Source organism: Empidonax traillii, unplaced genomic scaffold (genome assembly GCF_003031625.1).
Source record: "Empidonax traillii isolate 1590-97213 ecotype Southwest subspecies unplaced genomic scaffold, ASM303162v1 scaffold162:size863265, whole genome shotgun sequence".
Classification (NCBI taxonomy): domain Eukaryota; kingdom Metazoa; phylum Chordata; class Aves; order Passeriformes; family Tyrannidae; genus Empidonax; species Empidonax traillii.
Window position 1 is genome coordinate 152938 of NW_020955355.1, and position 12815 is coordinate 165752.

General features: G+C 34.5%; 1 protein-coding gene across 8 annotated transcripts in view; it reads right to left on the bottom strand.

Moving 5' to 3' along the window:
- PPP3CB (protein phosphatase 3 catalytic subunit beta) overlaps positions 1–12815 on the bottom strand; it is a 48463-nt gene that overhangs the window by 19838 nt on the left and 15810 nt on the right. For 4 of the 8 annotated variants that reach the window (XR_003571375.1, XM_027885151.1, XM_027885148.1 and 1 more), the window contains exons 4-11: positions 11771–11882; positions 10747–10892; positions 5459–5598; positions 5284–5361; positions 5093–5187; positions 3444–3569; positions 1559–1636; positions 79–105 (exon numbers count right to left, since the gene is read on the bottom strand). Coding sequence is in view for 7 of the 8 variants with exons in the window: in XM_027885151.1 (XP_027740952.1) it covers positions 79–105; positions 1559–1636; positions 3444–3569; positions 5093–5187; positions 5284–5361; positions 5459–5598; positions 10747–10892; positions 11771–11882 (802 nt within the window). In the remaining variant the exon portion in view is untranslated. The remainder of the gene's footprint in view (positions 1–78; positions 106–1558; positions 1637–3443; positions 3570–5092; positions 5188–5283; positions 5362–5458; positions 5599–10746; positions 10893–11770; positions 11883–12815) is intronic. The other 4 variants (XM_027885150.1, XM_027885147.1, XM_027885149.1 and 1 more) reach the window with 1 other exon arrangement.

A 12815-nucleotide genomic window follows, 5' to 3' on the forward strand; every position in this document is an offset into this window, starting at 1 on the left:
TATTGTCTCATTAATACTTGTACTGTCAGGTTCTGTGAAGTCATATTTCAAAACATTCCTACTCTGTCTGGTCTGTACCTTTTTTATTGCCATATATGAGTCGCTCTTCAGATGGAGAGTCCAGAAAAAAAGGAAGTGAACGATGGAGAAAAAGGTGAGTGAGACAAAAAAAAAATAAAGATATTTAACTTGGCAGTGGTAATAAAGAAGGAATGGAGAAGAAATGTGAAAAAAATAAAATGGAAAACTGCAACACTTAAAAATGCATTCGTCAAACAAGAAGTGGAATTGTTGAGTATATTTTAAAATTTGATGATAAACAAGTGGAAATTTGAAAGCCAATAGTTAAAAAAAATCCATTCACATAGAAAGATAAAGCGTAGACAGTACCTAGGTGGCATAAGAGATGCATCAAGCAAAGAAATTGTTAAAGGAGACAGAAGAATAAAATAATTCAAATTAGGAAACTGCAACTACTGTACTACAGACAGGTCATATGCAATCATCTGACAAACAACTATTCTTGCAAACATAAATCTCAACGCCTCAGAATACCACCTAACCCTGCTCTACAACTGCTTTCTGTAGTTGACTTAGTAGGATTACTTGAATAAAAGACAGAAATCGACTGTTTGCGGGATAACATTTGAGACTTTTTTTAAGTTTTCACATTTCTGACAACAACCTAAATAACAGCAAAGTTCAAGTGGCTGAGAACCAAAGCATTCCAAAGTAAAACACACAGCTTCTTAGCACAACACCACCCTGATATCCAATTTGAACACAGGAGTTATCAAATGTTCCTCAAAGGCTGCTGCAACTTCCCTTTCTCCTCTCCAACAACAAAAAATCCACAAAAACAGTTCTGTTGTTGGATAAAATGGAGCAAGTCTGAGAAACTTTTAGGTGTGACATTAGGCACTACTGTAAAAAAACCAACAAAGCGTGATACACTAGGTCTTCATGTTAATTTTGCTTCTTAATCATCATGCAACAAACACCTCCTTAATCTACTGTATCTCAGTTTAAGAGACAGAAAGATGTTGTAATTCAGTACACGAATACACATTATATAATGTACATAACACAAATTGTCCTTTAACTTTTATGCTTTAAACTCAAACACCAAGACAAACTTGCATTTCATACTTTATGTATAATACTTTGGCATAAAAAAATATTATATCTGACTTTCACCTACATCAACTCTTTATTGAAGAGCAATGATTAAGTGTCTTATAATAAATTTATTCTAAATATTAGAAAGGTAAGTTAGTATGTTTCAAATCTTAAGTGCCAAGAAATTATGAGAATTTTTCACAAGAAGTTTTAAATAGAAATCAGATATGAATATTTGCAAAGGTTGCCATTACTGCTTCTTGATCCCAAACTCAATCACAATTCCCTTCTCTGGTTCCCCAAAGCATCATTATCTAAAGAAAAATTTGAAGGCAATTTTCTTCCAACTCCAGGCAATAATACACCAGTCTAAGTTAACTATTGTTCACAAGGTACTACCATTAAGAAGATTTATATATCTTAAAGTAATAATCCCTACCGTCAAATTGATCTTCTCCCTCTGTCATCAGTTCATCATCAGAGCAAATGCTCAAAACATTCACCAACATTTCTGTTACTGTACAGGAAAAAAATAAACTTTAATTCATTCCACATAGATTTTAAAGTATTTCCATGCACACAAGATACAGTAAGTCACCAGCAGCTCTAGTGAATGAACTTCCCTCACCGTAGCCATTGCTCAGCAGTGTGGTTTCAAAAACAGTGTTTTTCTTGATGTGCGCTGTCACAGAATTTAAAAAGCTCAGAAAAATAAGCAGCTAAAATGACACAAGCTAACAATCAAAGAACACAGCAGAACTTCCTCTCCTGTCTTACAAGGAGTTCTTCTTGTAAAATAGTAGTTTTATGTTAGCATAAGTATTTGAACTAGTTTTTATGCAAACTTTAGTAAAAAATGAAAAATGTTCACTGCTCAAATTCAGGCTCGAATTGAGAAAACTGTTCCATTCTTGGCACCTGCAGGCAGGTAGCAAAAGTGCTCAAGCAGGAAAATATTAGAATATAAATGTGGTGCAAATTACATCTCTTTTCAAACTCCCCTTAAAAATATCAACATAGTGGATACAAGCTTTTTGAGACAAGTTTGTGTATTTTCTTTCTCCAGGACTCCTCCTTATTCTGCCACTCAATCTTTCCCACATGGATCAGACTCTTTCTTAAAACATTCAAACATTTCCTCCACATAGAGTGTTCAGAAACCTATCCAGAAGTACAGCTTGGTTCTTAAAAACACTGTAAATTGCTGCCTACATTTATTCACTATTAATTCATACTAATTCATACAATTAATTACTAATTCATACAATTAATTACTAATTCATACAATCCCTGTATTATCTACTATGGTGATATTCTTATTCTTGGGAAGGAATTACTCCCTACTGTAATGAAAAGAACAAAAAAAGCCCAACCAAATTATCATGATTTTGATCTGTTCAGTGCAGACCAGACATTATTGACATTATTATATAGTCCTTCATCATACGTGGACATGTGTATTTGTCCAAAGGCAAGGCAAACGACAGGACTCCAGCAGTCTGAAGCAGACAGCAGGTCAATGAGACGCTCAAGTACCGCTAAATAAGTTGCTGGGTGTCATTACCAGCATCACAACAAAAGCAAAATACACAGGATATCCCTTTGCTGTTGAAAATATTATGTACTGCATTATCAGGCAAGAGAGATATAAACAAAAATCTCCTTTCAAATGTCAGGTCCCTTCATTTAAATATTAAAAAAATTGTTGAGCGGGTTAACCACAGTAAAAAGTATCTAAATTATTTGCATTAAACTGTTTACTAAAGACAACATAAATGTAGAATTCTATGTTTACCCAACTGTAAATATATAACTATAAGAATACTTTTCAAAGAAATTAAAAGAGCTCTCCAGATCTCTTCTTATAAAAAGAACAGTTCTTTTGTAGAAGGATTTTAAACAGACCCAAATAGCCTCTAACCTCATTGCTTTTCAAGTGAGGACTACTTGGGGCCCCAGTGTCCTAGATTCAGTTATCAACTCTAGAGGGAAAAAAAAAAAAAAAAAGGAGGATCTGGGCTAAATTATCTTTTTTACAAGAAAAAATTATAACTGAAAAAGTTATCCTTAATGAAGGTCAATCTATATAGGAAAGTTAAAATTTTATATGCAGATATGCACCCTCAATGGAAATCATGATTTATGTTAACACCTTTGCTATATTAGATGCAGTTCTAACTACCTTGACTGAAACAGGTGAAGAAAACAACACAATAATGCAATTAATCTCTCTTTGGTAAATATATTTAAAAAAAAAAAAATCTTCCCGACATCAACCTGGGAGAAATAGGAAAGATATTAGTTAATGTGTAACATCTGCTTACCTTTTTCTCCAACAAATGGCAAAGACCATGTGAAAACGTCCATAAAATTTGGTAGCCAGTAAGGATGAGGAGAACAATTGAACTGACGAATATTCATCACATTGTTTTCATATTTTAATACAGCAGCTAAAATAAAATTCAGACATTTTGAAAAGAATGTTTAAAACTTGTAAACACCACATATGTAAAGTCAGAGTCTTGTTTTAGCTCTATTTATACCATAGACTAAATAATCGCAGATATACTCCGCTCTCTTTCTTTCAAGTATTTAAAGGATAGATTTCTAATGGAGAGCTTTGGATTTTTACTGCATATGTTGCAGTTTAAGGCACTCTTACATGTCAATATAGTTCTGCACTATCCTATTACAGGTCTATAGTGAACAAAGATTTTTAAAGGTCCTGAAAAGGTATAACTTCATCAACTTCAACAAAACCCTAACTCAGAACAGCAGTATATCCAGTACATGCAGATTCTTAATATGTTTTATTCTTAATATGTGTCTTCCCATATTGTAAGTCTGGAGTAAAACCATAGAAGGTGAGGGAGAAGGGGAAGCACAAAGAAATACAACAGAAAACCAGAAGCATTCTAAAGCTAAATAAACATTGATTGCATTTTTCCATACTTGTACTTGCATTCCACTGGGAATGAGGTGAAAAAGGATTCTATGAACACGGTATCCATAGAGATAGTGAAAAAACCTAAATAGCCACTTGAAGCTATTTTTACTTCCCCTTTGCTTTGCAATCAGTGCAAGTAACAACAGCCCACATTTTCCTGTATATAGTTATTCACCCTACAGAAGTGGTATGGGCTGGGTGGTGGTTCTATGGAGGTGGGTGGAAGAAAATGCAATATATTTAAGAAAAAAAAAAAAGGTCTTGGTTTCAAAGGAACACTATTTTAACATTTGGAGATCATTCATTCATCACCTACTTGAAATGCCTTACTTAAATACCATATTTTAATTTCAGCAGGCTTTATTTTTGATTTCTGTTCTTGAATTTTGTTCTTATCTATGAATAATATTAGTTCACAGCTAAGTTCTTCTCTGCAATTCTGTAATTCTTCACACTATTAAACGTGCTTCTCCTGTTCAACTTTATCTTAGTAGAGGATGGACAAAAATGAATTCCTTGTTTTATACCTCCTTAATAATATTTCCAACGGTAATTAGTATTTTGATTCCTACTTGCTCTTTCTTGATTTCCCATACAGGACCATTATAGAATTATCATCACAATTAAGACTCCCAGGTGCCACAATACACAACACAAACTACCTTATGCACAGGCTCCTGATCAATGCTTCCTCCCTTCCTTGCTTAGTTCACCAGCTAAAGACAACTAGAGGAATGAAAACTCATAGCACTGGAAAACTCTGCTTGACTGCAAAACACCAGATGATACATTCAAAAGAACTAAATAGCAACAACTTTTACAAAGGAAATGTTGACCTCAACTTGTGCTTCAAGGTACTTTTATAAGAGATTGTCATTTATGGTACATTATCTTCTTCATAATATAACTTTCATTACTACATTTTTTTTGTCCTTTAATTTCTTACCTGGTAAAAAGTTGTTGATAAAAGATTATCTAGTTAGACAACTTTATTATTAAAAACAAGTATTAATAATAAGTTCTTACCTTTATTATTGTAGACATCCAGGTAATTAGGTGCTGAAAAAATTGTTATTAATGATGGGAACCCTGTAGTTTGACTTTTCCTGTACATTCTATAACTGCAAAACCAAACAGATTATTTTACATCTTACAGTAAATAAGCAATTAATTTTTATTTTACACCATGAATTCCTTGAAAGACACGAAGTACTTACCCTGCATCTTGTGCTTCATGTGCTCTAATGATTGACAACAAATTATTATTTTGCAAAAATTCACAAACTGCTGGATAGCTGTGAAATAAAAACAATTTTGAGTAAAAGAAATTCTCTTAAAATATGCAGCAAGAATCAGTATTAAACACCCAATGAGATCACAGCATACTCTTACCTATAAAAGTATGAGCATCCTCTGACTGTATTGTGACTGAAATGCTCTTGTGAGTTTTCATTTCCAAAATCTTCTGACGGATCTGACCACAGTAAGTCACACATTGGTCCAAATGCTGGAGGTTCTTTGAATCTATCTAACTGTTTAACAGAAGGCAACAGCACAAAGACTCTTTGAATATTAAATCAGTAAGTTCTACACATTTGTTAAACTACATATCCATCAATACCAAGCATTTTTAGAATAAATCCCAACCATATCAAAGAGAAGTAGTTTCTGTATATTTTTTTCTCTCCTCCTCATGAAATAAGGCAGAGGCATGCCAAAAGAACCAAACCTGTTAAGAGCAATAAGATTTATTAGTTGTAAAAAGAAGGGAGATAAATTCCAGACTGATGGATATGTGTAATACAGGTCAAGTTACAGACAAGGAACAAAATGGTCCTTTTTCATGCACATGCCACATCTACCAATCTGGAGAGACTACCAGGAATTAGCAAAGAGAAACAGTACAGAAAACAGGAACTATGAAGGAAAAGCATGAATAATTAGCACCGACTAGAAGAGACTAAATATATATTACCAAAAGAAATCCAAAAAAAAAACCACCAAAAGAAAAACGAACCACCCTGGAACACCCGTCTCCATAATGGACTGTTTAACAATGCAATGAAGATGTGACTAAGCTCAGCTGTCTTAAGATTTCTTTCATACAAGCTTTATTTTTCAGCTCTAGCCCTGATGTAATGGGCCATAAGCATTTTGGGAGATGTCTGCGTTTTCTCTTGCTGCTTCTTTACTGATTTCCACTTGAAACACCTGTTTTAGCAGCCTGCAACTTTTCTAGTAACCACAGTCAAAAGGGGCAGAAGTGAGGAGGACAGTGCATTTGTTAATGTAAAAGGAAAATACCCTGCTTAAGTAAGTAACAGGCAATCTCTGATGTCCCAGAAATGAAATTAGATATCCCAGATTCAATGTAAAGTTGATTTGATCTTTATGTAGCTGGAGTTTGTTCACAAGATGATTTTATCCAAGAAATGTAGGAACGGTTCTTTGATGGACAGTGCATTTATCTCACTTCACTTCCCATACCAAAGAAGATGATTTTGATGGTACTAGAGAACACTTAACTCTTCATGACAGGTTCGAAGGAAGGTTTGGTGAGCACCTGGTGAATTTGAGTCTAACGGTCCATAGGAATCCATTCAAATATGGAACCAGCAGTAGTGCCAAGCTCTCTCATGCCCTGGAAAATCAGAGCTCCCGAGGCTGCCACCTGTAACATAAGTGGAGAGGTCCAGATCTTTACAAATTCCTGCCAGATAATGGTAAGGCAGGTATTAACTGAAGTCGTTGTCGGAATTTATTCAATATTAAAAATCCTGTGGTTTAACATTGCCCACACTGGATGATAAACCCGGTATGGAGTATTTCTTCCAGATTGAAGAAGTCAGTCCATCAACTTCTGCAAGTACCTGAATTTCTGTAGATTAAACCATCAAGTTTCTAAACCTCCAGCAATAAATTTGGGTCCAGAAGCTAAGAGAAGCATTCATACAAGGAAGTTTCAACTGTTTGCCGATTGATGTTTCCTGCAATACAGAAGGCTGAAAGTCTAGAAAACATTTTTAAGATTTTTATTTTAGTTAGTCGTCAAGGATTTTCCTTATGACTTTGGCCAAATGTATAGAGACATTATAAATAAAAAGCTTTGGCAGCAATTAATGTGCCCCTCTCTCAAACTACTTTCCCATAGCATTGAAACAACAGTGAAGGCATTTCTTGAAGTAAAGTCAGTGTGTAAAAGATAAATACACTTACATACACACCAAATCAATGTCTCCTTCATTAGACAGTCTACTATGGTTCTCAAGACATGTCAAAATTTAAGGAAATGTCACTGCAAGCTACTCAACCCAGACTGCACATATCAAATCAGAATAATCAACTTAAGGGTTTTTTTGTATTGGCACAGCAAGGAAGTTAACAAAGGACATGAGTCAATTCAAAACATTTGTTACTAATTAATATTTCTGACTGTTCTTCGACTATGGTAAAACAATCCCAGTACAAATAAGCTTAATGTATTTCTAAATATGATTAAGGTAACAAAGACAATTTTATTCAAGAATAAGAATCAATACACCTGGTATTTAAACAGAAATAGGTAGTATATTATTTAATATACTGTGAGATATTTAAATTAATTTATAGCTATTATGCAGTCAGGGCTATTAAACTGAAGTACATTATACCTCCACATGTATGTTCATATTGATGAGTACCAAAACCTTAGAGGTGGATTAAGGTACAGCAAATTGAAACAACTTCACTTTTGAGGCAAAAGACCTTCACGGAAGTTTCACATACAGATACCAGTTTTAATTAATCTGTCCTAATTTTCCTGAGAACTATCACATCATAAAGCCTGAAGAACAATGTGAAGGCCAGTGAAGTGTGGCTGTCATCTGATGTGTTACTAAACAAAAGGAGATTTCAGCAGACCACAGAAAGGAAGTAAGGTATTATAAACACAGATTCCCAGTAGTGCTGCCATATATTTCAAGGCACTTTGCTGACCAAGTCTTAGTATCACCACGAGCTAAACAGAAGAATGACTGTCTGTTGTAAATGAGGAAGAAAATTTTTTGTCTCTCTTCTTTAGTCACCATAATCTTATCTGGACATTTCCCTCCTTGTAAAATACTAAGCTTGAAAATCAAAATCCTGGAATTTTGTTCCTTGGCAGTGTAAATGAAATCAACGGAACAGCATCTGTAAGGTGATGGACAAGTGCCTAAAAGAGACACTCTTTACCAAAACAATCAGAATATTTATGTCACATTCAGAGAATAAAAATCAGACTACTGCAAGTTTCACAAAATTCCATTTTCCCCGAAATAAGAAACACCCACGGCAACCTTTCTGGTTAGGATTCACTGTCATGGCTAGTATGATAGTTGTCCTCTTCTGGAAGTAAGTTTATGACAGGAAAAATAATAATTTAATTTCTATGGTTTTATCACCATCCTGAAAGTCAGTAATACTGACAAAAGACTTCATCCAGAAGAAACTGCACCTGAACAGAATTTGTCTTTTTTTCTTAGGTGATTCCTATATTGTTTAGAGAGCTGGGATTTCCCTTATGCCAGGTGAGTATGCCTACACATGCTTGCAGTGAAGACCTCTCCTTAGTAAGAACTTCTGCTAATAAAGCAGAAGGCTTGTCTTGACTGTTTAAAGAAGTAATCTGACACACCACACTTGTACCCCAAGCATTTGATAGTTTCCTAGATATAAAAGGAGCATTTCACATCACCTATTTAAGTACATTTAGAATATAAGTGCATGCCAAGCTCTAATGCAGCTATTGAAGCTGCTGCCAACTCATGCATAGTGCCTTTTCCAAGTTACCAGAGGATACTTTAAAAAACAAAAAAGGCCCAAGGAACAGTTCTATTAACACTGCCTTACATTTATAAACATGTTTTTTATCAGAACAAAATAAAATGCAGATTTTCATGTATATATACATATAAACATACAAGCTTGCGTTTTACCCTAATGTAACCTTGAACGTTGTCGAAGCACATATGAAAGAACAGGTCAGATGACTCGACACTTTGAAACAAGACTAGTTGCGAGACTGAGACTAACAGAAAAATGAATGGCAATCCTGTCATGACAGTGGCTTTCCAAAATATGTTTCCTTTACACTACTTTCCAAAAAAGCCTTGACCATGCTGCCTTTCATCTGTAATGTGAGCAGCGTTAAGGCATTGTCAGAATGGCACCATTTGGTCGCTTTGCTCTCTTACTTCTCTTTCTCTGCACAATGCACGTGGATTTCTGCACACGTCAGTATTTGCTCCAGCAATGCGCTGTGCCTCAGTACACTTTCACATTTACACCACTGATCTTGTAAATACGCTTCCCTCTCTGTTTCTACCACTTTATTCTCCTCTCACATCACTCTGCTTGGCAATGTAGTATCTGTAAGGGAAATAACTGACAGTCCAGCCTTTGGAATGGTCCAATCAGTACAAAAAAAACCAAGTGAACAAAATACAGTAAATTCGGAAATGAGATTCAACTGGATAGCCTATAACTCTGAGGAGAGGAAGAGGTAAAAAAGAAAAATGGAGCACAAGTAAAGGAGAAAATGCTAGGAAAATGAGAAATACAATACATGAAGATAAAAGGACAAATGGGCTGTCAATATTAGCATATTATAGAAACAAATTAGGAACATACTTTTACCTTCTCTCTGACATTTACATGGCTTTTATAATAGGTCTCCACGTACCTTCTTCCATGTGAGGATAAACAACTTTTTTTCTTCCATCCTTACCTATATTCCCAAAGCTTTCTTATAACCATCTATTTATGTTTTAAGCTAAAATCAACTACATTTCAGCTGTTACTAATCATAACAGGAATGGTTTTGATTTTCAAATGCAGCAGTCAAGATGTCAGCTAAGTTAATTAAAATAAATCAAAAAGGAATATGCAAAAAGGAAAGCAACTGAGTTTGAAAATTCCCATCCAATAAAATATCCACCTGACATCAGCAGTCCATCCACGTTGTTAGAAACAGGTATCTCATGTCATCACAGTCCTCTTCTCTTTAAATTGCACATCACTGTTTAGTGTTTCCAGTGTATAACTTTAAAAACTTGCTTTCATATGTCTTACTGATACACTCAGAACATTTACCATAGTGAGAAGTACTCTACAACTGTTACTCAAATGCCTACCAAATTTGCCATTTCAAACAGAAATCTGAATTTCTATTAAATACTGCCATGTCTCATTCTGTCAAACCTAAAATCCACATGACTAAGACAATAAAAAAAATTCTTCAAAGACATTTGAGAATAACTGAAACATGACATTTGGTATAGCAAACAATTTAAAAACTACAATTAATTTATATAAGTTTTCTCCTGAAAGCTATGAGAACACTGGCTCTTATCTAGAAAGTATTATTTTGACTGAAGCTCTTTATACATACTACCTGTCTCAGGCATTTTCGAGGGAGTTTTTTTGTGTGTGTTTTGTAACAGTCCCAGCTGTCCCAATGAGGTCTACTAATGGAAAATGTACTAATAATCCATGAGTTTTTAATTACGATACTGCCTAGACTACATTTCAGTTCCTGATTTACACTTCCACGAGAGACAACAACAGAAAACAATATAATGACAACTTCGAAAAGATGACTTCGTATAGCATCATGTAAATATCTCTATTTCCACTTATTTCCAAATACACAAAATACTCACTCTCCTAATGTCATCTAGTGTATTAATTTCTGGTGAAAGTCCACCATGAACACAAAGAAACTGTTGATTTAGGAGAGCAGCAAGAGGGAGACAATCAAAAGCTTCCATACAAGCATCATAGACTCTTTCCGAGTACTTTATTTTACCTGCAAAAAAGAAAATAGAAATCATGAAAAAATCCATAATAGATGGATGAAGTCAACTAGTGGATCATAATTGTAAGAGCAAATATCAAAGTGAATGTTTAAAAAAAACTAAAGCAATGAGTATTTTTGGGTTTAAATGAACATTTCCAAACACCACAAAAGCAAGCACATTTCTAACATGTATTCTTCTCCAGAGCAATAAACTTTTTAAATTTTTTCTTCTGTTACCTCAAGAGTGGAGAAACTATTTTTGTTTAAAAAAAAACAATCATTTTTTAATTATTTTTATACAATTACACAGAATACATCAGTGTAAAATAGTACTGAGAAGTTTGCAAACTCTCATTTAGAGTGAGAAGCTAAGAACTAATCATAGATTACATTATTTTTACCTACACCAAAGAGGGTTTTACCAGGCCAAATGATCCATTTATCACTGGATCAATATTTGCACAAGCCTTCAAATGGAGAGGCAGCTGACATCACCAAAAGAGTTATCTTACTAGTATATTTGAAAATCAATTCCCCAAATGGAAAAATTACTCAGCAGTAGGGTTTCTCTGCTCGCTTCACAATGGTGCTCACCAAGTTACTCTGCACTCCTGATTATAACCAAGAGAGCAAAAAAACCTTCTTCTCTTCAGGATTTTAAAATCGAGATTGATACATCAAAATTTACTCCATAATGTGTATTTGCAGGCAGCTGTCTTCTCGCACTCCAATGCCACACTAAACTGCAAGTAATTCTGCAGAAGTCAACGGGGCCTTCAAATGTTTTTAAGACCTTAATTAAACTAAGAAACCAACATCCCTTAAGAACAATGACTGTAGATCAGCAAGTTGGAAGCAAGCTAATTTTACATTCTTAGACTACTTACATTCTTGCTTAAAGGTAAAATACTCTGTTAGGTGTCTGCATTCATGGTTGCCTCTCAAAAGAAATAATGTGCTTGGGTAAAGAATTTTCAGGACCCATAAGTACAGCACACACTGTTAAAAAAAAAAAAAAAGGAATCCAGTAAAATACTCTAGTTTATAAGAAATTGAAAAATGATTACTGAGAAACACTGAGTAAGGATGCTAACAGCTTCAAAAGCAGGTACAAAAGCTTAATGTGCCATTTTAAAATACAGCACTACTTCCCCAAGTCCAGTTCAGGACACGAGTTATGCAGATTGCTAATTACTTTTCTTACTAATAGCCACACAGAATGCTGAAAAAATTTGGACACTCAATAATAAAGTCAGTAGAATTAAACTGCAAAACACTTTCATCCAGACAAATACTGTATGTGTTTGTGCCTAAAATCCAATTTTATAATATGACTCTAAACACTGGCATAAGAAGGAAAGCAGACATTTATTAATAGAGACTGAAGAAAAAAAAAAACAAAGCGACAAAATAATTTACATTAAGGTTAGCTATACCATTTGGAGATCATTCTTAAACTAAGAATGGACATACACTGGGAAAACTGGTTGCTTTCTCAGTGTACAAGCAGCAAAGAATTATAGTGAGTTTCCATGTCATTATTCCTGCAACACCAGCAGTGACCAGAGTTGAAGACAGAGCAACAGAACATGAACAATTATTTCAGTTTACAGTATTGTTACCACCCAGCAGTCTCGAATGTGGAAAATGTAGTTCCTAAATTTCAAATCTAATTCTTCTGTTTTAAACTGAGCACAGAAATCTCAAAACCCCAGAAATTTTGGACTCCATCGAAGACACCTGCAAGTCACTATTAGTGTTGTTCTCAATAAATACGTGTACCCTGAAGCTATCATTCTTCAGAGCTATTCTGCACAGAATAGCACAGTATATGAAGGAAGAAAGAAAACAAATCAATGCTTTAAAAAACCACCACAAACAAAATGTATTGAGAAATACATCAAAGACTTTTATTGTGAAGTTTGGCTAAAC